The sequence below is a fragment of the Zootermopsis nevadensis genome, unplaced genomic scaffold (genome assembly GCF_977971745.1).
Source record: "Zootermopsis nevadensis isolate Lab colony 2312 unplaced genomic scaffold, Znev_1.0 Znev_ptg000028l, whole genome shotgun sequence".
NCBI classification, from domain to species: domain Eukaryota; kingdom Metazoa; phylum Arthropoda; class Insecta; order Blattodea; family Termopsidae; genus Zootermopsis; species Zootermopsis nevadensis.
In genome coordinates this window covers 13,615,134-13,639,146 of record NW_028259160.1, presented here as the reverse complement: position 1 = coordinate 13,639,146, position 24,013 = coordinate 13,615,134, and the positions used below count along the sequence as shown (strand labels likewise).

General features: G+C 39.1%; 1 protein-coding gene across 18 annotated transcripts in view; it reads left to right on the top strand.

Annotated features, from left to right (window-relative positions):
• LOC110832859 (histone deacetylase 4) overlaps nucleotides 1-24,013 on the top strand; it is a 119,008-nt gene that overhangs the window by 69,860 nt on the left and 25,135 nt on the right. For 9 of the 18 annotated variants that reach the window (XM_087356989.1, XM_087356983.1, XM_087356997.1 and 6 more), the window contains 4 exons: nucleotides 2,967-3,029; nucleotides 12,764-12,891; nucleotides 20,703-20,810; nucleotides 23,559-23,603. In XM_087356989.1, coding sequence (XP_087213115.1) covers nucleotides 2,967-3,029; nucleotides 12,764-12,891; nucleotides 20,703-20,810; nucleotides 23,559-23,603 — 344 coding nt within the window. The remainder of the gene's footprint in view (nucleotides 1-2,966; nucleotides 3,030-12,763; nucleotides 12,892-20,702; nucleotides 20,811-23,558; nucleotides 23,604-24,013) is intronic. The other 9 variants (XM_087356990.1, XM_087356984.1, XM_087356993.1 and 6 more) reach the window with 3 other exon arrangements.

Sequence of the window (24,013 nt, the reverse complement as noted above, 5' to 3'; positions counted from 1 at the left end):
ACTCCATTCACACACAGAAGAAGGCAATGGATCATCTGCCAAGAACGTATATGAACAGGTCCCAGTCCGAGAAAAGGATGGAAGGATCCTGTTCATATGGACCTGTCGTCAGACAGAACACTCAAATAAAAATAAATACTGGCTAATTAGTGTGCTGTACGTCTTTGTTGCGTTCGTAGGGTTTTTCTTTGTGGTTGTTATTATCCACACGAGTTAATGTTCGCCTGTTATGAACATTTTTGTTCAAAATATTCCTTATGATCGAAGTGTGACATCCATGCAAGGACGTATCAACAATCCTACCCTAAAAGAGGAGGTTTGTGCCTGTTCTTATGAAAGGTAGGTCGACGTTAACATTTGAATGTTCTGCTGGAAAGTTTCTTCGTGGATGTCCTAGATTTGCTTCTCATCCTCATTTGAGCAGCGTGCACAGACTTCGTGCCAGCTCATCGCTATTTTTAATAACCGAGCACTGAGAATATCCTGCGAAGTAAGAAGAATTTGCATATTCGATCAAGAATGGGAGGAAAAGCGGAAGCATAGATAGGAATATGAAATAAATCAGAAGTTGAAGCAGCCGAGGAGATTGTAACCTGCTCGTGATGCCTTGTTGTTCTTCCGGCGTGCATAACTTCATTTGAAATTGAATCTCTGGACGGACATGATCATAACATATTGCTGATGCTCGTAAATATCAGTTTGGCGACTCGGTGATCATTATTCCTTGTTACCGTCGCGTAAATTAGGCGAAAATCGTGTTACATCCACTGATTTCTGTATGTAATTCTGTTGGGTTAATTGATTTATAATCTGGTTACAGCACTGGTTCAGATTGAGGTCTTAGCAACAAGAGACCTAGTGCTACTTAAAACTAACTTGGCCCAATTTGTTGTAATGACATTTCTTCCACAGCCAGCATAATTGCTTTGTTGCTATGACTCGGGTTTCCTGAAATAGATTCAATAATGACATTTTTCTGTACCGGATGTAATGATTATGCGCTGACTCTGGTCCTTTAATTAGGTAGTGGAATTTGCTGCAGTTCTTCAATAAAGTTTGTGTGTTGTTCATTTCTAGTATTAGTGAAGAAACATCCAGAAATTTAGAACTTTTGCATGAATTATCGAAGTTATCCCCATGTCATCAAGGCAGGCTGCGGCCTGTATCGAAAATGTGTTGAATAAACGGTCGAAGAGAGAAGGGATAGTCTTCCGGCTTGGATTTTGCCCGTGGGTTGACAACCCTTTACCCCGAAAAGCTAGAATGTTACGAAATGTCAGGAACAGCTTCGGAATTGCACAGAATTTGTGACATTATCTGAACAATGAAAACTAAGAACGGAACTTCGGAAGCCTTGTGAGGCGATGGGAGTGTGGTTGGATTCGGGTGGCTCAAGATGAGAGCCCATTTGGCGCGTTCTTGTGAGCGTGGTGCTATGAACCTTTGGGTTCCTTCAAATCGACGGTGGTGGGGGTGTTTCGCCAGCTGAGCGACAGTCAAGCTCTCCAGATTTAATTTCAGTAATGAATTCATTCGTTACTAATTAATTGATTAAAATAAAATACATCGAGGGATTTGCGTTCTTGTGCTCAAGAGCTCCCAGTGTGACGCACACCATTACAAAGTCTGAAAGGAGAAAAACTTATCTCATACACATTTTCAAAACATTACGTTATAAATTGATTTGAAGTACTCATTGTGTTGCTGCTTATCTCACCGTGAAAATTTGGCGAAGATTTGAAAAGCTGAGCGGGGAGAATTTTGTGATTGTTTTCATAAGTGCGCGAAGTCAGGCCTAAATTTAGTTCTGTATCAGGGGTGGCCACCATTAGGAAAATGGATGAGGCTATTTCGGGCTGCCGCGGCAGAAGGAAATATGTTTATGCGATTACAAGTCTTTCCTGCTTCTTATCCGGGAAATACAGTAAAAATTGATAAAGAACCTTTTTTTTTTTACAATAATTCCTGTGGTCGTGTTCTGCCTACGCGTCCTGTGGACAAGAAATCATTGGTATCCTACTAGTAGTAGCGCTCCTTGTGTCCCAGGAACCAGACCTTCGTGATTTCGTCTGTGTACTATTACGGGTCTGAAAACCCCATGAGTTGTTGGGTCATACTAATACTGAGAATATTTCAGTGACGCACTGTCCGGGCTGTATCACTTACTTCCGGATCTCATTTGCTGTCACTCTACCAATGTTTCGATTACTCATGGAAATACATGATGTTCCAAAATGATGTACACACAGCAGCATTTGTGGCCGCTTGTCAGTCATTGCTGTCAGCTGTGCCGCGAAGCTAACGGCGATAATTTTGAACATCTATTACAGCAGGCTCTGTAATTCAGTAAGCGTCATTGCTGACGTATGTAATGGTTTAGTTTATTAAAATGCTAATTTCATTCATTGAATGTGAGTATACTTCTTTTTGGGACAACCTTTATTTCGTTTGCATTAGGTGGTCAGGTTAGGGACTGGTGGCAGACTGCCGTGAACATGGCACTGAACTTAACGGGTCGCAAAAAACCGAGAACTTTTTTCACTAGCTGAGCGCAGTCTTCTGTCACCTACTCAATGACGACTTTTCTCCATGGAACCACTTTTAGGTACTTTGAACCCCACAATGTCAACGGTTTAAATTTACACGTGGTTTGCTATTCGAACCTTAATAATAGGTATGATGAAATTTCATGTCATTGAACAACTGTCTCCATCATCAGGATGGCGAGAAAGCTGTCGAGGTTTACATAAATAGAAGTTCTTGCTTGTCGCGATTATGTAGTTCCTCTTCAGATATACAGAGCGCGGGTTTAAGCTAGTTGTGTTTTGAAAACTCCTTCTGGTCCTTGAAGTGAATTGCAGAATAGTAAAAAGCATGTAGAAATTATTATTAATAAAATAAATTATTATTTTGCAGTTTATTTGTATTCGCTATTTTCGCTGACCGTACGTTTTCTTGCTTTTCAGAAGACGTGGGGTCATACCGGAATGTGGAAATCAGTTCAGCCTTCTCCCATCTGCCACAAAAAGGTAAGCAGAGACACCACTGTCGTCACTGCCTTCAAATACAAATCGAAATGAAGTTTATTAGTGTTTTAATTCATAAATCCTGTTGTGAATATTTTCAAATACAAATAACAAAATTGTATCTCCGTCTCGCAACAATATTAATTAATTTATTAATAACTTGGTGATAAAATGAGCTACATGTTTCGGTTGCATTGGGCCATCTTCAGGCTTTGCGAAAATGTAATCTGAAAGCATGGTGTTTGTGTAGCATATGTATAAACAATTTCAAATAAACTAGTAATTTATTGGATGGTGTGTTACAAGTTATAGGTTAAAACATTTCATTTGACTTGTAGAACTGTTCATACAGGACCTAGAAGGTTTGTGTAGTTTTAGAGAGTTTTCGTGAAGATAGTTGCACCCCATCACAACCTGACTTGTTTCCAAAAGCACTGGCATAATTCGCAAAAATAGATCTTGGCTTGAACGTAAGTTAAAAATACTTAAATCGTACAGGGAAATTTTAATGAAACATGTAATTTCTAATTCGTTCGTAGTGCCAAATGACTTGCTTCTCATAACTCAATTTGTTAGAAGTCACTTCTGCGGTTTCTTTCTTAAGTAGACTTCACTCATTCCGGATTGATAAGATTTGTCACCTGTTGAGAGTTATGATCACTTTTCGTGTTGTAAACATTAGTAGAAGCAAGATTTATGCAACTCATGTAAAATGATGGCTTCTTTAAAATAAAATTAAGTATAGAATACCCATCAAATTTTGTGGGAACAAATTAATGACTGTAATTTTTTGTAAATCATTGCAATAAAATAATCTTGCAGAATACAGGGACGAGGAGGCCTGTACACAAGAAAGAGCTTGGTCTCGCGGTGGCGTCTTTGCTTGTCATGTTCATAATACACATCGCCCTGATGATGAAGGCAGTATGCACCTCTGAAACTTCGGTCAGCATTATCCCAGAAGACTGCCTTCTTGCTTGTAAGAAAGGTTTCAATCTTGCCTGGGCCGAGTTTATCTCTCTAGTCGCTAAGGTCGTGTGAGGTTTTCTTCAGCTGTTCCCGCAGACGTGTTTTTGAGGCAATCTTCCCAGCGTAATGCAGGCGTGTAGAGTCACCAGACTGTAATTTAGGCCTTACTAATGATTGACTTCGCTGCTGCACCGTTCATAGAATAGAAAGGAGATTACTGTGTTCTGTTGGGAGTGCTTCTCTCAAAAGACGCGCGTCCACGGCGCCGTTATGTAACTCGAAACGGCTGAAATAGTTGACCCCAAAAATCCATTGATAGATCCATTCAGAACTAAAAATACACCATTGCCAATCAGGAGCGGATTCACAGCGTTGCGTTCTACGGAATCGAATCTTCCTCGAATCTAAACAGTTTTTGAAAGAGCTTCTGTTCCACTTTTTAAACATTTTCTGCAATGTTATGTTTCCTGGTTGTGCTCGGTGCTGGGGGATGTCCAGGTAGGTGTGGTCGCACGTTACGTTTTGAAGACGATTGTAAGGAATTGCTTTATATTTGCGTTTCTAATCGTTTTCATAGTGAAATGCAGATTTAAATGGAATCTGAAAGTTAATTGCAGATTATGTTAAGTTCAGAATCGTTTAGGCCATCTTCCCGACTCGATTATAAAAAACTTGTTGACTGAAATACATAGCGTAATTGTTGTTTCATAAGAGAAGAAGTGATAAGAATGTTTGGCTTGAAAGAGTACAAGATGAATGGTTAGAAATCGATTTATGATTAGCATTCTTCACCACGTGGTATTATTGCGGTCGAATAAAGGAAGATGAAATGAGTAGGACATGCAGCTCGTATTGGAGATACGAGAAATGCATGAAAAATTTGAGTCGGATAACATCAAAGCAGTAGAGCAGCTGAGAGACCTGGGCTTATGAGAATGACTCTAAATGAATCTTAAGTAAACATGATTTAGAATGTGGATTAGAATTATCTGGTAAAGACTAGACGGCAACCCAGACGACATCCAGCCATCTACTTAGTCAAGACTAGTGCTGGTGGGCTGAATTCTGTGGACAGTAATGAAGATGGCTGTCTTATGGGTTGTAGCGCTGTGTAGACGGCCTACACGGCGCTATTAAAAAACTTATATAAATCTTCTAAAGGACCCCTGAGGCACTAATCTTGGACTTCTCCAGAATTTCTCCAGGAATTTTCCAGCACTTCTCCAGGACACCCCGCGACCACCTGATCAACACTAGAAATTCTCCAGGACAACCCAATGCATCTTAAACCAACACAACACTCTCTAACGTAACCTATAAAACCTAACCTAACTAAAGCTAACCTAACCTTACATAACATAACAAAACCTAACCCAAAACAACGCAACCTAACCCAAATTAATGTATCCAAATCTAACTGCAACTAATCCTACCTAATCGACAGCACTGGTTCAAACACACACAATAAGGACTTCCACAGAACCTTTCCTGGACTTCTCCAGCACTTCTCCAGGATTTTTCCTGCACTTCTCTATGACTACAATTTACGTAAATGCTCTAAAGGACTTTTCCGGCATTAACCTAGGTCATATCTAGAATTTCTCCAGGAATTCTTCAGCACTTCTCTAATACTTATCCAGGGCACCTCACGACCACCTGATAACACGCTAGTAATTCTCAGTACACAACCCAACCCATCACAAAACAACACATCATTCTCTAACCTATTCTAAGAACCTACCCTAACCTAACCTAACTCAAACTAACCCAAAACAACGCAACCTAAACCAATGTAACGTATCCCAATCTAACTTAAACAAATCCAACCTAACCGACAACACTGGTTCAAACACACACCCTAAGGACTTCCACTGAACCTTTCCAGCACTTCTCCAGGAACTCCAGCACTTCTCAATGACTTAAGAACTTACGTAAATCCTCTAAATGACTTCTCCTGTACTACTGTAGGAGTTATCCCTGATTCCTCCAGGTCTTTTTTAGGAATTCTCCAGGACTTCTCTAAGACACCCTACGACCACCTGATAGCACGCTAGTAATTGGCTGTCTTCTGGGTTGTTACGCCGTGAAAACCTGAAATCCTACTTCACAAATGAACTTTCGGCTTGCACACACACAAAAAAGGGGGGTTCTAGGCCCCGTCACTGTTTGCTTCTCAGGAAGGATTTCTCCATAAGGGTTTAGATTACAGAACATGAGTCTGTCTGTGCAGCATTTAAGTTTGGTTCGTACGCGTTACAGTCGAGATGCCGTTAATAATGCTGTGTAATCGACGATTTCCTTGTCATCCTGTCTGAATACACAGTAGGTGTCCATTTTCAGGGTACGGGCAACGTGTAAACAGAATTGCGGCGCCTGACTTTGTAGGCTACACGTACGACCTTATAAATATTTTAAAGACTGTCAGGCGCGATCATTATTTTACGAATAACAAGTTAGAGTTGTCTGTGCCGTAGTTTCTGTCGTCTCGTGAACGTATGGAATGCTGCATTATTGAAGATAGTTCTGCTTGTATATTTATAGCTGTATGTCGTTTCTTAACTATTTGAACGGCACTTTTCGGGCTGAGAATGCCTTTTGTGATATTTTGAAATATTCTGCTCTGGTTAGATTTGAAATCTGTGGCTTATAGAACATGTTAAACGAAAATGACGACTTGTTGGCTGCATTTCAGACGCGAGAGTACTTGTTGCTCTGATTTGGTACCCCGTCTTTGCTCTTTCTTCAGACGGATAAATACTGGATATCATCTCAAGCAGCAGGTAAGTTACAAATGTTTCAGAAACCTTACGTTTTTTGCACAGAGTTAATAAAACATTGCTCCTGCTTCGTGTCCGAAACTACTTGACAGACTTCGATAAAATTTAGTTTTGGAGGGAGTAAGTTAAAGTTGTTAGCGAATTTGGTTTTGATTCATATGGATCGAATATTCCAGGACAGGGTCCGGTGGAGGGCTTTGGTTAATTCGGTGATGAACCTTCGGGTTCTGTAAGCCATCTAGTTAGTTAGTTATGGATCGAATATTATCCCAGATTTAGAAGAACACACATTAAACTTCATTGTTTGTAAAGAAAAGTCAGATAAATTCGTGACATTAAAATATAGATCTGATTGAGGTCTAGAACTTTTCTATTTGTAACGTTTATCAGTATGGTGAATGACATTTAAGAAAACACAAGAAAAACTAATTTCTGTACAGCATTGGGGTTTATTTTCAATAGACTGACACAAAAGGCAGTTGGGTATGCATAATCGGAAAGGACGCCTGTGGATAATATTTGCCCTAGAAACTTCCTATCCATTTTTTACATTTTCATAACGTCGAATGTAATGTGTAGTTACGCCATTGTTTAAAAGTATCTGAATTTAGCACAGACCAATGTGTGCACGTGGTAGCCCCGTTAAGAAAGTTGACATACAATGACAGTTTTTATAATGGAACTCTATTGTACATGTTCGCCATTGTCAGGTGGGAACTTGATAACCCAAGGCTTTTATAAACATTTCAGCCGCTGGCCTCCGATACTCGTAAAAACCGCGAATATTCCACGTGATTATAGGACAGTGCCAAGGGCAAGACAACTATTGTATGGTGCAGAAGCACGATACTTCTCCAGCTGCGTTGATTGGACGGCGTTGAATGAAAGGGCCGTAGTGAATGAAGCAGTTGTGGCCTATTTTAAGTCGAAGATGGCTTCTGCTGGGTTGTAGCGCCGTGCCAACGTTTTAGAGGCCATTAAACTTGTACCAGACTACACGTCGCTACAACCCGGAAGACATCTTCGGACTTCCCGCCGTGAAAACCTCAAATCCTATTTTAAAATGCTTTTCCACACTGTACTTCGAGGGACTGAGGGATACCTCGAGAAATCATGTAATGATTCGAACTGAGAATCGATTTCAAGGACTTGTCAGTGGGTGATAAGATGTAGCGTTCCTTTACGACACTTCCTTCCGCTTGTCGGCGTAGGCAGAAGCCGTCCGGCATCGTCGAGAGTTCACCACGTCCGTCTGATGTCATGGTTAAGAATGCATGGAGTCATACCTCTACTCCTGCCTCGGTCTTTATGGCTCGATGCTTAATTGAGCATGGGAACAACTTCATATTTAGTGTCTCCGAAAATTCGAATTTTGTCCGCTGTTTTTCTGCACACGAGGTTTTTAACGCATTCTGTGTGTAGTTAATGTTTGATTGAAAGTAATTTTCGCGTAATGTGAATTTAACATTACGGACGCGATACTCGAATATGTATGCAGTTTTCTTAAATTAAAATGCCTTCATAAGAAAATGGGGCTCGCATTGCTGATTTTTAAAACTCTTAATTTGATGTTTCTGTCATTCATAAAGCTTTTCAGCGATAATATCAAGTGGGCTAATTGGATACACAGAAATGGCGAAGGATGGATGTGATTTTGGGGTGTTTTTCAGTACAATTTTTTTCAGCATGCAGCCTACTCTATGCTGCATGTTCAGAAGAAGAATATGCGTTTGTGAAGCACCGAGTCACTTCTGTATCGTCGCCTAGTTACGAGTGACATTCACGAATGTGGCTCATTTGATCTCTGGTTCGTCTTGGTAACCATGGAGAAGGAACGACGTATTTTATATACTCGATTCCTGGAATCTGTGTACAGATTGTCATGCATTGTGTCGATGTTTTGTGTGGGACTGCATGCCAGCGACACTTTATAATGCCTGTTTTGTGGCTCGTTATCAGTTTTGCATTACCCTCGGACTGCTTCTCCCGTATTTGTGAGGTTCAGGAATTTAAAGGGCGCACACTGAACAAGTTATTACGTATTATGGTAATGATGTACACTTGTATTCGGGATGTTGGCATACCTGGTTCGAATTGTGACCGAGTTGCTGGCTACCCGAATGAGCTTTTTCGTGAGAATTCAATTGTCTGATATGGGGGCAGCAAACACACCCGAAACGTCGGTCGGTTTCTGCGACACTACTCTGCGCAACATTTATCTTTAAGACTTTTGGTTGTTTTACTTCGTCTCTCCAGGCGAATACTGGAATAATATATAAACTGCCACGACTGTTTAGTTACAGTCCTCACGTACTTAAAATTTATGGTCGTCTTCCCAGTTCATTCGACGTTTTTAGCGTTGTTGAACCACAAGAGTCAATCAGTCATCTAAGGTCGCTTTTGCGAGTGCATTTTTTGCCTACCTACGTAGGCTGTACGGACTTTTACTTAACGAGAAGTTCATGCTTGTGATTACGAAAGGCTTGGGGATAGCCATTCGTCGTTCGCCGTTCGCAAAGGAATTGGTCCATCATACCACGTACTTCTGGTGAACGAGTTGATGAGGATCGAAGGTTGGCAGTGTCTTCGTTCATTGCAAACTCGTTCTGTTTCACCGCTACCCGAATTTACACTCGGCGATTCGCTCCGTCTGCTCTATGCCTTCCCCCTCCTCACAATCCGATCTGCTCGGATCCAGACAGACTCCCCTCCACTTGTTTCCAGTCAAAGCCCGGTCGTTGTAGCAGCTTGGCCCTCTTGTAGGAGGTCATTGTGGGCCTTTTCCACAGCGATCTTTTGAGTTATGGTTGCCGTTATGATCTTGTCTTAAAAGCCGACGAGCATTTCGAACAGGACGCTTGTAAACTTCCTCCCCCCCCCCCCCCCCCAAGTTTCATCGTTTAATTCTTCGAGGTCATTTTTCAAGAATGCGCATTAAGTAATTTTGTAATGCATTTTCAAAATCGTACCTGAAAAACAAAGTTATTTCTTTTAAATGTCAGCGTGCTAATAATTTAAGCTTGTTCTTGTCGGACGTTTGTATTTGACAAAGGATTTAATGCCCCGGGAAAGGCTTGGGCCACGCGAAGAACTTGTCCTGTTTCCTTTATCCAGTCGAAATTTTTGCAGCGTACAGCAACTGTCAGCACGGCCTCTATGTTGATGACACTCGTGATTGCTGCGGGCAAGTCCGGAGTGAAAGGCGGTAGACAAAGGAAATGATAGATTGCTTTACAAACAATTAATTTGTTTAATGTAACGCATAAAATGACAAATGAGGATAATGAAAGTGTGGACATCAACAGGGAGTGGGAAAATGTCAGAAACTGCATCAAAATTTCAGTAAAAGAGAAACTAGGATACTACAGGAGAAAGCAAAATAAACCGTGGTTTGATGAAGAATGTTCAAAATTAATAGATCGAAGGAAGCAAACAAAATTTCAATGGTTGCAGAACCCAAACAAAACAAATGCGGATAATCTATGTAACGTGAGACGTGAGGCTAGTAGAACCTTTAGGACTAAGAAAAGGGAATACCTGAAGGGCAAAATTGCTGAACTTGAGACAAATAATAAGGAAAAAAACATCAGAGACCTGTACAGAGGCATTAATAACTTTAAGAAAGGATATCAACCCCAGACTAATTTGGTAAAGGATGATAGTGGCAATTTGCTTGCAGATCCAATAAAAATTGTGAATAGGTGGAAAAATTTCTTTAGCGAGCTCTTAAATGTTCATAATACTGGTGATATTAGACAGATTAAAATGCATACAGCTGAACTGTTGGTGCCAGAACCTAGCTTAGATGAAGTGGAACTAGCCATTGGGAAGTTGAAAAGTTATAAATCTCCAGGAATTGATCAGATTCCGGCCGAATTAATTAAAGCAGGTGGCAAAGGGTTGCATATGAGGATCCATAAGCTTATTCAGTTAATTTGGGATAAGGAAGAGATGCCACATCAATGGAAGGAATCCATAATTATTCCTATTTATAAGAAGGGGGACAAGACTGAGTGTGGTAATTACCGAGGAATATCGCTGCTATCAACCTCATACAAAATTCTATCCAACATTCTTTTGGCAAGATTAACCCCATATGCGAATGAAACTATTGGGGATCATCAGTGTGGGTTCAGACGAAACAGATCAACGATTGATCAGATCTTTTGCATTCGTCAGATACTAGAGAAAAAATGGGAGTTCGGTGGGACTGTACATCAGTTATTTATAGATTTCAAAAAAGCCTATGACTCTGTGAAGAGAGAAGTGCTATATAATATTCTTATTGAATTTGGTATACCAAAGAAGCTAGTGGGTCTAATAAAAATGTGCTTAAATGAAACCTGCAGCAAAATTCGAGTAGGTAAATATGTATCTGAGACATTCCTCATCAAGAACGGTCTAAAACAAGGAGATGCTTTGTCTCCCTTGCTCTTTAACTTTGCGCTAGAATACGCCATCAGGAAGGTCCAAGGTAGGCAGGAGGGTTTGCAATTGAACGGGACACATCAGCTATTGGCATATGCTGATGATGTTAATTTATTGGGGGACGATATAAATACAATAAAGAGGAACGCAGAAGTTTTACTAGAGGCTGGTAGACAAGTGGGGCTGGAAGTAAATTCAGAAAAAACTAAGTACATGTTAGTATCTCGTCATCAGAAGACAGGCGGGCAAAATTATCTTAGGGTAGCTAATAAATCCTTTGAAAGGGTTACAAAGTTCAAATATTTGGGAACAACAATAACAAATCAAAATGATACTTGTGAGGAAGTTAGGAGGAGACTAAATTCCGGAAATGCTTGCTACTTCTCAGTCCAAAATATTTTGTCTTCCCGTCTGATTTCTAAGAACCTGAAAATTAAAGTATACAAAACAATAATCTTGCCTGTTGTTTTGTATGGGTGCGAAACATGGTCTCTCACTCAGAGGGAGGAACACAGATTGCAGGTGTTTGAGAATCGGGTGTTGAGGAGGATATTTGGGCCTAAGAGGGAAGACGATGGGGCGTGGAGAAAACTGCACAATGACGAGCTTAAAAATCTGTACTGCTCTCCCAGTATTGTGAGGGTGATTAAGTCGAGAAGAGTGAGATGGGCGGGACATGTAGCGCGCATGGATGGGACAAGAGGTGTGCACCGGGTACTGGTTGGGAAACCTGAAGGGAAGAGACCGCTGGGGAGACCTAGACGTAGATGGGAGGATAATCTCAGGCGGGATCTATGGGAGATAGGAGTTGAAGGAAACTGGATTTTGTTGGCCCAGGACAGGGTCCGGTGGAGGGCTTTGGTTAATTCGGTGATGAACCTTCGGGTTCGGTAAGCCATCTAGTTAGTTAGTTAGTTAATGTAACGCATAAATGTGTTGTTATTAAAATGCTCAGTTTATGAAAGCGATTAAATTCTTTTTATTCAAAACGTTCGTTACATTTTGTAGCAGTGAAAAGTCTTTTCCTTCATAACGCTTCTTACATTTTGTGGGAGTGATAATTTGTGAAGTTTCTTCCTTTAAAACATTTATTGATACAAGTTACAAAGTTTTACTTTGAATGTTTAGCGGCGCATAAGCAAATTCCCTGATATAAATGGTTTTACCTGTGTGTTTTAATTTGTAATGAAATATGTAAAACTTCTAAGGGTTAAAGGTTTTATGTTGTTCCAGTATTGACGCACCTGCTGTATCGCATTTGTGAGAATATTTGTAATAGGAGCTCATCACTTAAGTCAATTATTATGAAAATAAATTGCTTCACTATAGGCTACTTAGTGCGTTTATGGAACGCGTACCAGACGTAAACTCGGGTGTAGCTGTATTAGAATGATTTTTACTCTGTAACTCAACTTATAGTCTGCTTTGAAAGGAATGTTTATAATCTGTCAAGTCCACGCCTGGGCATTAACCTTTAAACGGTAAGGAGCAGTTGTCTTGGCCGTGACCGTCTTCGGGTGTATCTACCTGTCTGACCTGACAGTTGTGTGTTGCTTGTTGCAGATATGGCGAGGGACTCCCCTGTAGGCAGTCCTGTCGTGTCTAGGAGAAACGATCTCAATAATCTCAACAACACGTACCACATTGATCCTGGCCTGCACGAGCAGGCATTTCAACAGCAGATCCTGCAGGTAGGTCTGCGTGGCACGCTACGTTGGTTCACGAAGCGGCGAGACCAAACGAGGCCGTCTCGGTTTAATTCGCTTTGCTTTTTGACACTGTAACAGGATCTTCACGTTGGTAGCTGAGCAGAGGACGAAATAACAGGATGGATTATGGTACGACTGCATGCAGGCTTGCCAAAGGAAATACCTCTGTGAGATTTCAATTCCTCACGCTGGAGACAATGAAGATGACTGTCTTCATGGATGTTACACCGTGTAGTCTGGTAGTTTATCGACGTTTGCTGGTTTGCTGCTTCCACCATCAGAACAGATCGCCCTGATGATGGAGGCAGCAAGTATCTCTGAAATGTCGGTAAACTTCTACAGGACTACACGACGCAACAACCAAGAAGACATATAACATTATGTTTTTTGGTGTGTGAGGTGGAAGGATGCTTTAGCGCCACTCAGTATAGGATCCGGGAATTATGTATTGAAAAAGAGCTTCCAGAAATATTAATTGGAGTAATTGTTTTGCAGAATTTAAAAACTCGTTATGGCAGCCACGTGATATTTCATTATATTTTAGTTTGACGGCGTTAATTAATGAACTAGTGAAAATGAAAATATGGAATTTTTCGTGAAGACACATAAACTTTCCTACAATTTATGATTGAAATATTAAACGTAGATAACTACCATGCGATCTTTGAGGTTGGTTATATCCGATTTGTTTGCTGTAGACAGAATCTGTACTGAAGTTATACTAAAAATATATAGTAACAGTAACAAGTCATTTATAACATAAGAAGGCATGTGTGGAGTTACAAGTAATAGAATATTTCCGTTTCAAAATAATACTCGATCCTACAATAATCTTTACACAAGCTCAAGTCGCTGACTCATGAATTACATTTCATTTTTTAAAAAAATATAAATTGACATTACTTAAATTTTGCATTAACAATGCAGTATTTATATAACAGTAAATTTTGAGCTAGAAATTCTGGTGTTAAACGGCTGACACCTGTAAGTCCCTCGGGTTTACGTTGTCTGTTCTGCTGTATTGTACTTCCCAGAATGGCTTACGAAAATCGTTCATATCCGACCGAAGCTCGATCCGCTTACAGATGATACACCATCCTGTGTTCAGAAGAAGGTTTCGTCTTCTTGGAATTTAAATTGAAAGACAAGCATTATATGCTATTGGTTCTTGGTTTGCTACCCTGTTATATCTTCTGACATAATCACTGGAAAGGCTCTGTGAAGAATATCTCTCTTTACCAAACAGACTGATGGAATGGAGGAATCTTCTTATGGAGGGGCTTTACATTTTTCAGCTAGTGCCTTTAGGCAACGTTGAAACGCAGTAGACTAGGATATCATTCAAATGTGCCGATATTAATCAAAAACAGTTGACTCGTAGTAAGTTAGAATGACAGTTTAGCTGCCTCAGATGGGTTGAATCTGACAGTTCATTCTCTTGAAGGCAGCGTTTTCATCTCAAGTCCACATATCACATTTTTAACTCTTAATATAAATTAGTTGAATTTAAAATTGTTTCGTGAGCCATTCGGCGCTGGTCAGCGGCCGAAAAGTTGGGTGTTCAATTATTAATATCAATCTAGTGGGTACTGGGTTGAAAGCGGCCGGAGCGGGAAATCAATACCGACGGCCAAATATTTAGTGCCGAAGCTTAGAATGTGCCTTTGTGCCCGTCGTGTGTAACATATTTGTTAGAATTTAGGTGAGTGTAAAGTACGAATAAACTGTTGAATGAATTCTCTGCCACCTGTTACACATTCGAGGTGATCCTCGCGGGAGAACGTTACAAATTGAGAGCGGTACTGAGTTCATTTCGTTTGATGTTAGTGCACAGTGTCACGGTTTTGAAAACAGAACTAAAATTAAAGGAACACCGCGCCTGTAGGAAATTTTCGAACGCAGTCTCGTTATCAGGATGGAGCTTATTCAGTCATTCTACTTCACCACAGCCCCCCCCCCGCCCCCGCCTCCCAAAGAAGGAAACCCCTTTCTCATTTTTCTTCGTCTGAATTTTGCCTTTTTGTAACCTGTAACTTTCTCCTTTCGCTGCTTGAACTCCATTACGCCAATAATGGGAGAGTCCTTGTGGTTTACAGCACGCCAATAAAATCTGGGTCCTGAACCCTGACATTGACTGAGAAGTCGTGGCGTGACCCACCATATTCTGATCATCGGTTTGTGAAAACTCCGATCTTGATAATCGGTCTGACTCTTGCGTGTGGATGTGGCTACCGCAACACACGGAACAAGGTCACTCAAATGCTACACAGTCATCCGAACCTTACCCGAAACAACGTCGTGTTAGTACAGTACATGGAACCTCCTAAATAAGAAGCCTTCAAGGCAATAATATATAAAAAAAACAACGAAAAAGGTCAGAGGTTGACACTGGCATTATTTGCACTTTATTGTTACCTAATGGCAGTAAAAAATCGGAGGTACAGAAGGTCACTCGTGTTAAAACGCGACTTGTATAATAAATTGTTACTTTTTCGGAAGGAAAATATTGGAGCGTTGGCAGTTTTTAATTTCATAATTTATACCATTATATTTGCAAAGAAAATTTAACCAAATAATAAACTGATTTTCTTTGAAGGCGTGTAAAATTCAGAATCTTTCCGTATTTTTTCCCTGTTTTCTTGAAATGTGTAGTGTCTGAGACGTTAAACACCGAACCTTCGGTGACATTAAAGATAAAGCGTTTCTGAGCGAGAACCAGGTGCAGGTTGTTGCATAACAAACTTACTGAATGACTGAGGATTATGAATTTCCGAGTCTAATAATATTACGCAGGTAACTTCGTCTTTTATCTGAAATAATGGTGTCTTACATTGCTCACTCCTCATATTCCGAAACTTTGAAATGAGCCACAATCCTGGAGAATATAAGGGGGCAGTTACATGTTGATACACGTGTAATTAAGCTGTAGATTATAGACACATGCTTCGTTGACCAATAGAAATACATACGTAATATGAGGATTTGACTGTTATTGCCGTATGGCGAGAAAGTTCCACATACACCATTTGATTTTAAATGATTTTTAACAAAATCCGGAAAATGTATTTGTGTACGCGCAAAAAAAAAAGTTTGGTAATTTTGCGAAAAGAATTCAGTTGTAGGTTCGTGGACGATCAAATACCGGTATGTGAAACTAGGGGCACTGCAGTGCCTGGATGGAAATGAGCGAATTAAGTATAGGATAATGTCTTTTTTTCACTAGAGGCAAATTATTGTATAATTGACATTTCTGTTGTATTTACCTGAAGACTGATGACTATACGTGTATCTTTGAAGTGGATTTGTGTTGAAACTGTCTCATATCATATCTTCACACTCATTATGACACTGCAACTTACCGCCCTGACAGCCACACTGATAGGTTTACTCACTAACAGTTCCCATGTCTTCTCTCGCAGCCCGAGATTGTCTTGAGGAGACGCGGTTCTCCAAAATTCCGGTTCCATTTTGTACCGTTTTGCCATTTTCTGCGTTCCAACACAGCTCTGTCCCTGTTTTGAACATATTTACAGAGTCGTATAAGCCAGTGGTATTCAACTTTTTTTGTTCGCGTACCCCCAGATATAATTTCTCTTCAACTTTGTACCCCCAAAGTTGTTGGTGTATAATTCAAGTTATACGTAGTATATAATCTACATCTAAAATAAATTAAATAAATTACATTACTCATTATTTAGTGTTTATCATAAAATATATTTTTTTTTAAATTCCACGTACCCCCTAAGTTGTCTTCGCGTACCCCAGGTTGAATACCACTGGTATGAGGCATATCTGTACACAGAACACACACATATGCCCACCAAGGAAAACATGCGAATGTGCATACAAACAAACAAACAAAAAAAGTACTTACGTACATACACGCATGCGCGCGCACGCCACGAAATACTCACTCATTCAAAATAATATTTAAGTCTGAGATACGAAAGAAGTTGGAACCTTAACCCCTTCAATTTCAATAAAATTTGCTCATGCGTGAACTAACTTTTACAGAACATGTTCCTCAAATTGCGGATTTTCAGAACATAATTTGATAGCTACGTTTTCAATAATAAAAGCCGCTTGTTAAAAAGTAAACTGTTACTTAAAGCGTTCTTAAGTGTCTCGCTTGTTAAATTAGATAAATCAGCAGCCCGATGTCGTAAGTCAACCAAGATTTAATCTTAACGAAAATCAAAAGTTAAAGTTTACGCTCTGCAGTTCTGTAAACGTCTTTCGTACTAAGGGATGGGACCAAGTTTTGACTGGATTAGTTTGTTTTATGTGTGTATAGTTTCATTAAAATTCCCAGATTATAAAATTTAGGAACAACAGTTTTTTTCTTAAGTGTATTCAGCGCTTTTGAATTTAGTTTTTACCGTAATGGCCCCAGTTCTGGGAAAATAATCTGAATGGTTTGAAAGTTAATGATGTACAGAAACAATGCTAAAATACTGTTCAGGACTTGAAACACAACAGACAGGATACTGCACTTAGATTTTGCGTAATGTTACAGCTGTAGAATTCGAAGCGTTTCTAAAAGTACTCTACTTCTGTTGAGATGAATGGTTACGAGTTTGGCTTCCCTTGCGTTTGTCATAGAATCTATTGAAATGAGATCGGCTGAGGAAAGGTTGCGACTCGGAGAGCGGAATAAGTAAGCAGTTTATATTCTGATCACGCATCAAACAACTTTGGACTTGAAAACTGGTATGTGTTCGGAAAAAAAAACGTGTACTGTGTCTGACGCTGACAGAGGCAAGATTACATTTACCAAAAATAATATAAACAATAAAAATATATTCTCAAGGCAAAAGTATGTGATTTCCGTGAACGCCATTAACAGACTGATTTGTATAATAGAGAGACTTAATCTGTAAATATTATTTTGATGGACTTCGGATTCAAAAGGTTAATTGGATGTTTCCCGCAACCCACGTGTTGGCACCCCTCTTTGGTGCCGGGAACAAAATTAGCTGCGGCATCACGCCTCGGATTTTACTGCCACTCTAAGTTTTGGCAGTCTCAGAACGTTCTACCTCTTCAGCGCGTTCTTATGGTTAAGATTTCTAAGGTACTCCGTTGCGTTGCCCCTCTCAGAGTAGGCTACTTGCGCAGCATTCGAATGCAGGGCTGCTTTATCCAGTGGGCAGAGTTGGTGGCCCGTGCCTGAGCGTCGGTACAGCGTGCTTAAACTTTCCCATATTATTTCTGGATATGTCAGGGATATATTTACGAATATTTTCGTTTGTTATAGTAAGTTTCCAGTTATTAACGCCAGGCGTGTTGTCTGATGTTACGTGAAGGAGAATGTTATTTTGCTGTTTTTACCAAAAAATTTAAACGCATAAAATCGGATTTGTATTCTGCAGTTTACAAAATCGTCGGTCTTTAGCATTAATGGCAATTGAAAATTAAATTTTTGAGCTGATAAACCTTAGTGATATCACTGCTGATACTGCTAAAATCAAAGCCAGAAGGAAGTTTTATTCCAATCTGCAACAATAAAATACTTTTTTTTTTGTTTATAGAATTTTAACATTCTTTAATGGCTAGTTCAACTCGTCCCCCCCCCCCCCCCCCCCCTGCGTTTGGACTTTCATTCTTTTGGGTTCAATACAAGCCCATAAAATATAAAATATTTTGTTTTAGATATAAATATAAACTTAAATGGTTTTTAGATTGTGATTTTAATCTTTTTATATTATTTCCACTCTTTCTCGCGTAAAATAAATGTGTATTGCTATTATATTTTAAAGTATATTTTTTTTTTAATTGAGAAGAGGATTGACCCTAAGGCCGTATCTTGCCCTGAGCCCAGCAGTCCCTTAAAACGTTTTAATTTTGACAACTCTTGGGACGGCGACTGACTTTTCGACTTTACATTGATGTGTAAATATTAGCTTATCTTCAGATCCTATTTTTTCTGTACTTATCACTGCCACATCCGCTTGCACGGCGTAAATTAGTGACGTGGAGTAACTACTGTGATTTCTTTACTTTGAAACACTTTTAAGTGTGATTTAAGTTGTTTGGATTAAAAAAATCAAGTCAGACCTACAAAGTATTTAATCAGGCCCAGTCTGGTTTTAATTGTTAATAACTACGGCGCGGAAGTTAACAGGACAAGATTAGCCAGTCTATACTAGCGGATATTGTGACCAGAAATGTGTCTTTTAATAGTATGGCTTATAATTTATGGTTACGTTAGCCTGATCTTACTGATTGACGCATTTGAAGAAAAAGAATCACACGTATTTCCATGAAGTTTGTGTTTATTCGTTATCTCTGTATGAGTTTTGGAACTTACCCCAGAGATGACCATAAATTTTTATAACGTAAGGTGCAAGAAGGGAATATGGCCTCGCTGACATTCTCATACGGGAACAAATATTGCTTTATCCGAGATTCCTACCACTGCAATAAGACTCGGGCGAAAGGTCAGAAAAAGGTGAACACATCTTGATAGGAAGTCAATTGTGATGTTAACCTTTGATGTTCCCAACATTGATCGCTTGCATTTACTCCCCAAATTAGAATGGATACACAGCGGTCTGAAACAAAGAAACCGACCGACTGTTGTATTTTTACTTGAGTATGGCCTAATTATGATCGCTTTGCAGGCGTCGTTAATGAAATATATTTAGACGCACTAGACTAGGGGAGAATGGGTAAATGGCGGTCACTTAAGAGAAAAGCTTGATAAAACGAAGTCACTATTTGAGTTGCAAAATGTCACTAAAGTAAATAAGATAATGAGCGAATAAAATGTGTTTCTTAGTAAGTAATAGGCATTTTTCTTTGCTTACAAAATGTGTACACGTCTAAATCATTTTAAATTACAAATTCTAACAGAATGTTAAGATAGAAGTTAGATCACTGGATCACAAAACAGACACATGCAACTATCTCGGTAATTGTACCGGAAGCAAATAGCGGAATTCGCTGTTGCACTTCACTGAATGAATCACTAGATGTCAGCACCAGCTTGAAGCATCTATCTGATACCGTTCGTCAGAAAAGTGCCTGACCGCCATTCCCCCTTTCCCTATATTTTTTTTTGTTAATTTTGTTTTACATGTTTTCTGGCTTTCATAATGCTCATAGTGCATATAAACATAGAAGAAGCGTTATTTAATAATCGGTCACAACATGAAATATCTAGACAGCTCAGTGTTTGTGTAGTAAGTATATGTCAAGAACCAGTAGTGCCAAAATCACCGCGTCATGGTTGTTTAGTTGTGTGCAATAGACGGACGACCGTTGGGACAGATGAAGCTAGTAAGTCACATTCTTGGGAAATGGGGAGAAATAAAACTTAACATGTAATTCCCACTATATATAACGTATTTGCTATATGAGGCATTGGTTATGATTTTGAATCGTCGTTGCATAAATAAATGGAATATTCACTTGCAGTCATTTTTATCTTGAAGTAATACTTCTGTTAAATAGAAATGTGCCTGAAATGGGTAGAAGCTCAGGTTCTATTATAAGCAGGTTTTGCTATGCCGTGTATTATTGATTGCGTTTATCTTGAAGATGATGGCGAATAGCAGGAGGTTTGTGGGATTTGGGGTTTTCACTGCGGTGAGTCTGAAGATGGCTGTCTTCTAGGTTGTTGTGCCATGTAGTCTGGTAGAAGTTTACCGACGTTTCAGATCCTCGCTCTGTAAACTTCTACCTGACTGCATGGCGCAACAACCCAGAAGATAGCCATCTCCAGCAGGAGGATTTTGTGTTGTTAAGAAGCGATTGCTTGAAACACTTTGCTTGCTTTGGCGTTGTTTCAGTTGAAGAAGCAGCAGCAGTTGCAGCAGCAGATTCTACTGCAACACTTTCAAGCGCAGCAGGCACAACTCGCAGAACAACATGAACAACAGCTGCAGCAACATCTCAAGGTAGAAGTGCAGTTTCACTTGTGCCTTTGTCCAGTGCAAATATTTGAAAATGGAAAGCTCTAAAACATTGCGCTGTGGTTGTTCACTTTTGAATATATAATGTTGCGAGAAGGATGATCTCAGTAAAGGATCGAGCAGGGAAGGGGAAGATGAGGGGGAGGGGATGAGAAACGTAACAGTTTCGTAACTACTCGTCCTTGAAATTAGTGTTTTGTATGATGCTGTATTTGTGAGACCATTTGACATGTACGTTATATTGAAAGAAATGATGCACCAAGCTCCAAATATTTTTGATTTACGTAGAATGTATCAACTGGGTGACATGCTTACACAATCCAGCTGGCTGTGCCAGGCCGTACATCACAGTAGCATACTGCAAAGTTGTTTAACCTCAGTTAACTGGCAGCCCCTTAATTTGGGGGTTTAAATTCACTTTTTCGTTACAATAATGCTTAACTGTGTTTTGTGAAAGAATGAAATCTTGTAGCTGATTGGTTCGGCAATAATAGGGGGAGGGGGAGAATTTGTGATGAAAATCATTATTAATGTTCGTATTTCTATGTTGCATTTACTGACATTGGTGAGTTGAATATTTGAAGTGAATGGGCTGGCCATCAGTGACGGGAAGACAAGGTATCTTTATAAAATTGTGCTGGTTTTATCTTTCTGTCTCATATCTAAAAACGTGAAAATTGAAATGTAGGAAACTTTTTCTTTTAACCGTTGTTTAGTATGGGCGTGTAAATTTGATTCGCAAGTTGTCGATAGAGCATAGATCGAGGGTATGCTATTTTATAACAAAGTGCCGAGGGAGATATTTGGACCTAAGAGGAGGTAACTGGTACCTGGAGAATTACATAACCGTACTCTTCTTCAAATATTATTAGTGTGATCAAATCATGGTAGATAGTTTGGTGCAGCATTCAGCGTGTATGGGAAAAATGAGAAGTGGATATAAAATTTTATTTTAAAATGGGAAGGCAGGAGATCAGTTATAAGATCCAGACATAGATAGGGTTAAAATTAAGGTGTATCTTACAGAAGCAGGTTGAGGGTGTTGACTGAACTCAGTGGGACCAGGACAGGGATCTATGGTGGGCTTTTGCGATTGCGATAATGTTACAGCCAGGTTCCGTAAAAAGCGAGACATTTTTTGACTGGCCAAGAGACAGTGTCTTAAGAGGACTTTGCTCAGTGTTATTAGTTATACATCCATATTTTTACACACACACAATTGCATCCATGTATATACATAAGGAAGTGTATTATAAAACAATTTAGTTTCAGAACTTCTTGGTAACTGTAATGCTAGAAAAACTTTGTGAATGAAGACAAGGAATAACAATGAGCTGATTTGTTTGTTTCTCTCTGGTTACCTTTATAATAACACAGTTATAATAATTGATTATGCACATAGCACTTGACACTTTGAAAATTATAGTTTCATCATGTACTGATTACTTTTCTGTATGAAGATTGTTTGTTAAATGTTTAGAGCTTCATTTTGTTTGTGTGGAATCTGCCAAAACATTCACTGTAAAAATATTTCAAATGTTGACACATTATGTATGACTCTCTGAATGGTAAGCTCAAATACTCGTGTTACAAACACATTGATTAAAGCACAGAACATTGCGATGTCAGACTGTATTCCTTTCCCCCCCTACAATTCTCTAGCTGTATCACATACAGATCAGTTTAATTTCTTATTCTGTGGTGCCATTTAATTGCAGCTGTAAACAGCATGCATCTTTGTTTTTAAGTTGATAAGTCTAAGACATAACTGGGAGTATAATATTAAAGCAGATATGGATAAATATGTTATTGTGAAATGGTTCATGACATGGTCCAACCATGGGTTTTGGTAGTAACTAGGATGATATTTTAGGTTTCTTGTCAAAGTAGAATTTCTTAAGGAAATAGCATGTAATGTCAGTAGGAGATACGATATGCAGCAAACAGGATTAAAGCAGTAGTATTTTGCATTTATCAGCTTGTTTCTATTGGTGTTGGGTCACAAGATCTAAAATTTAATGTATCATTAGTTGTAACATCTAATCCTTCAGTTACTGCATACAAAAGAATGTTTCTTTTTGGTGCTTTTGTCTGTGCAGAATGTAGTTGGTCTCTCGTCTAAAATGCCTGGATATTTGTTAGTATTTTAGTATATGCAATGGGTCACAATGTGGCAAATTTAATTAACTATGTACTGAGAGTATTTGCGTGAAGGTAATTTTCGTTACATTTCTTCATAGCCTGTTCTTTCGTGTGTCAGTTCTGTTAACATAACCAATGCGCATTAAACAGTAGTCTTTGATTACTCTGTCCATTACCCAAATTATTGTTCTGGTAATGTTGTAAGAACTTGTGAGCACATCAGGGAACAGTGGAGCTGAGAGTGTCTCTTAGATTTTGTATAACCTTGAAAGAAAAATACTCAGACTATTACTTTATAGTCTGTTGGAAACATCAGTGTATGACCTTGGCATTATGTAACAGGCTCCTGTTGCAGACATTCGCAATTTGTTTATGAATTAATTGTGATTTACCATTTTTTATTGAAACGAAGTATTGCTGTTGTACTTATACTTATGTTTGGTTTTATTAGTTCTTTCTTTATGTGCAGTTTAAGTTCTGAAACACTGAGGAGGAAAACTTGACTGCCATTCGATATTAAAATCGTGGTAGTTATTTTTTTATTAATTCATTCTTTGTCTTCTTTTCCTCTTTACACCTACTTACACCAAGAAGGCAGAGAAAGCAGCTATGCGATTCCATCAACAGCAGGCTATGGTAAGCTTAAATCTTAAATTTGACAAAAGTCCAATTATATTTATTATACTAAAACAAATTCTTAAAAGTAATGTTCCTACATGTAATGGTTGATTTAGATTGTGCACATGCTGTTCCACTGTTCCCTGGCTACTGAATGAAAAAAATAAAATGTTTTTGAATATTTGAGATGCCCCATTTAGTTATTTTTACTTTGATAGGAAAGAAAAGGCGTGTCACTTGCTGGCAATCAAAATACTCACAGAAGTTAAATTATTGACTTTGGTATAGAATTGATACATTCAAGGATCTCAGTCTGTAGTAATAACAACTTAATCTCAAGTACATTCTTTTTCCACACGTGTTCTGTAGTGGTCCTCAAGTAATCATCTGTTACAGCAGCATTATAAATTTATTTTAGTCGTTTCTTA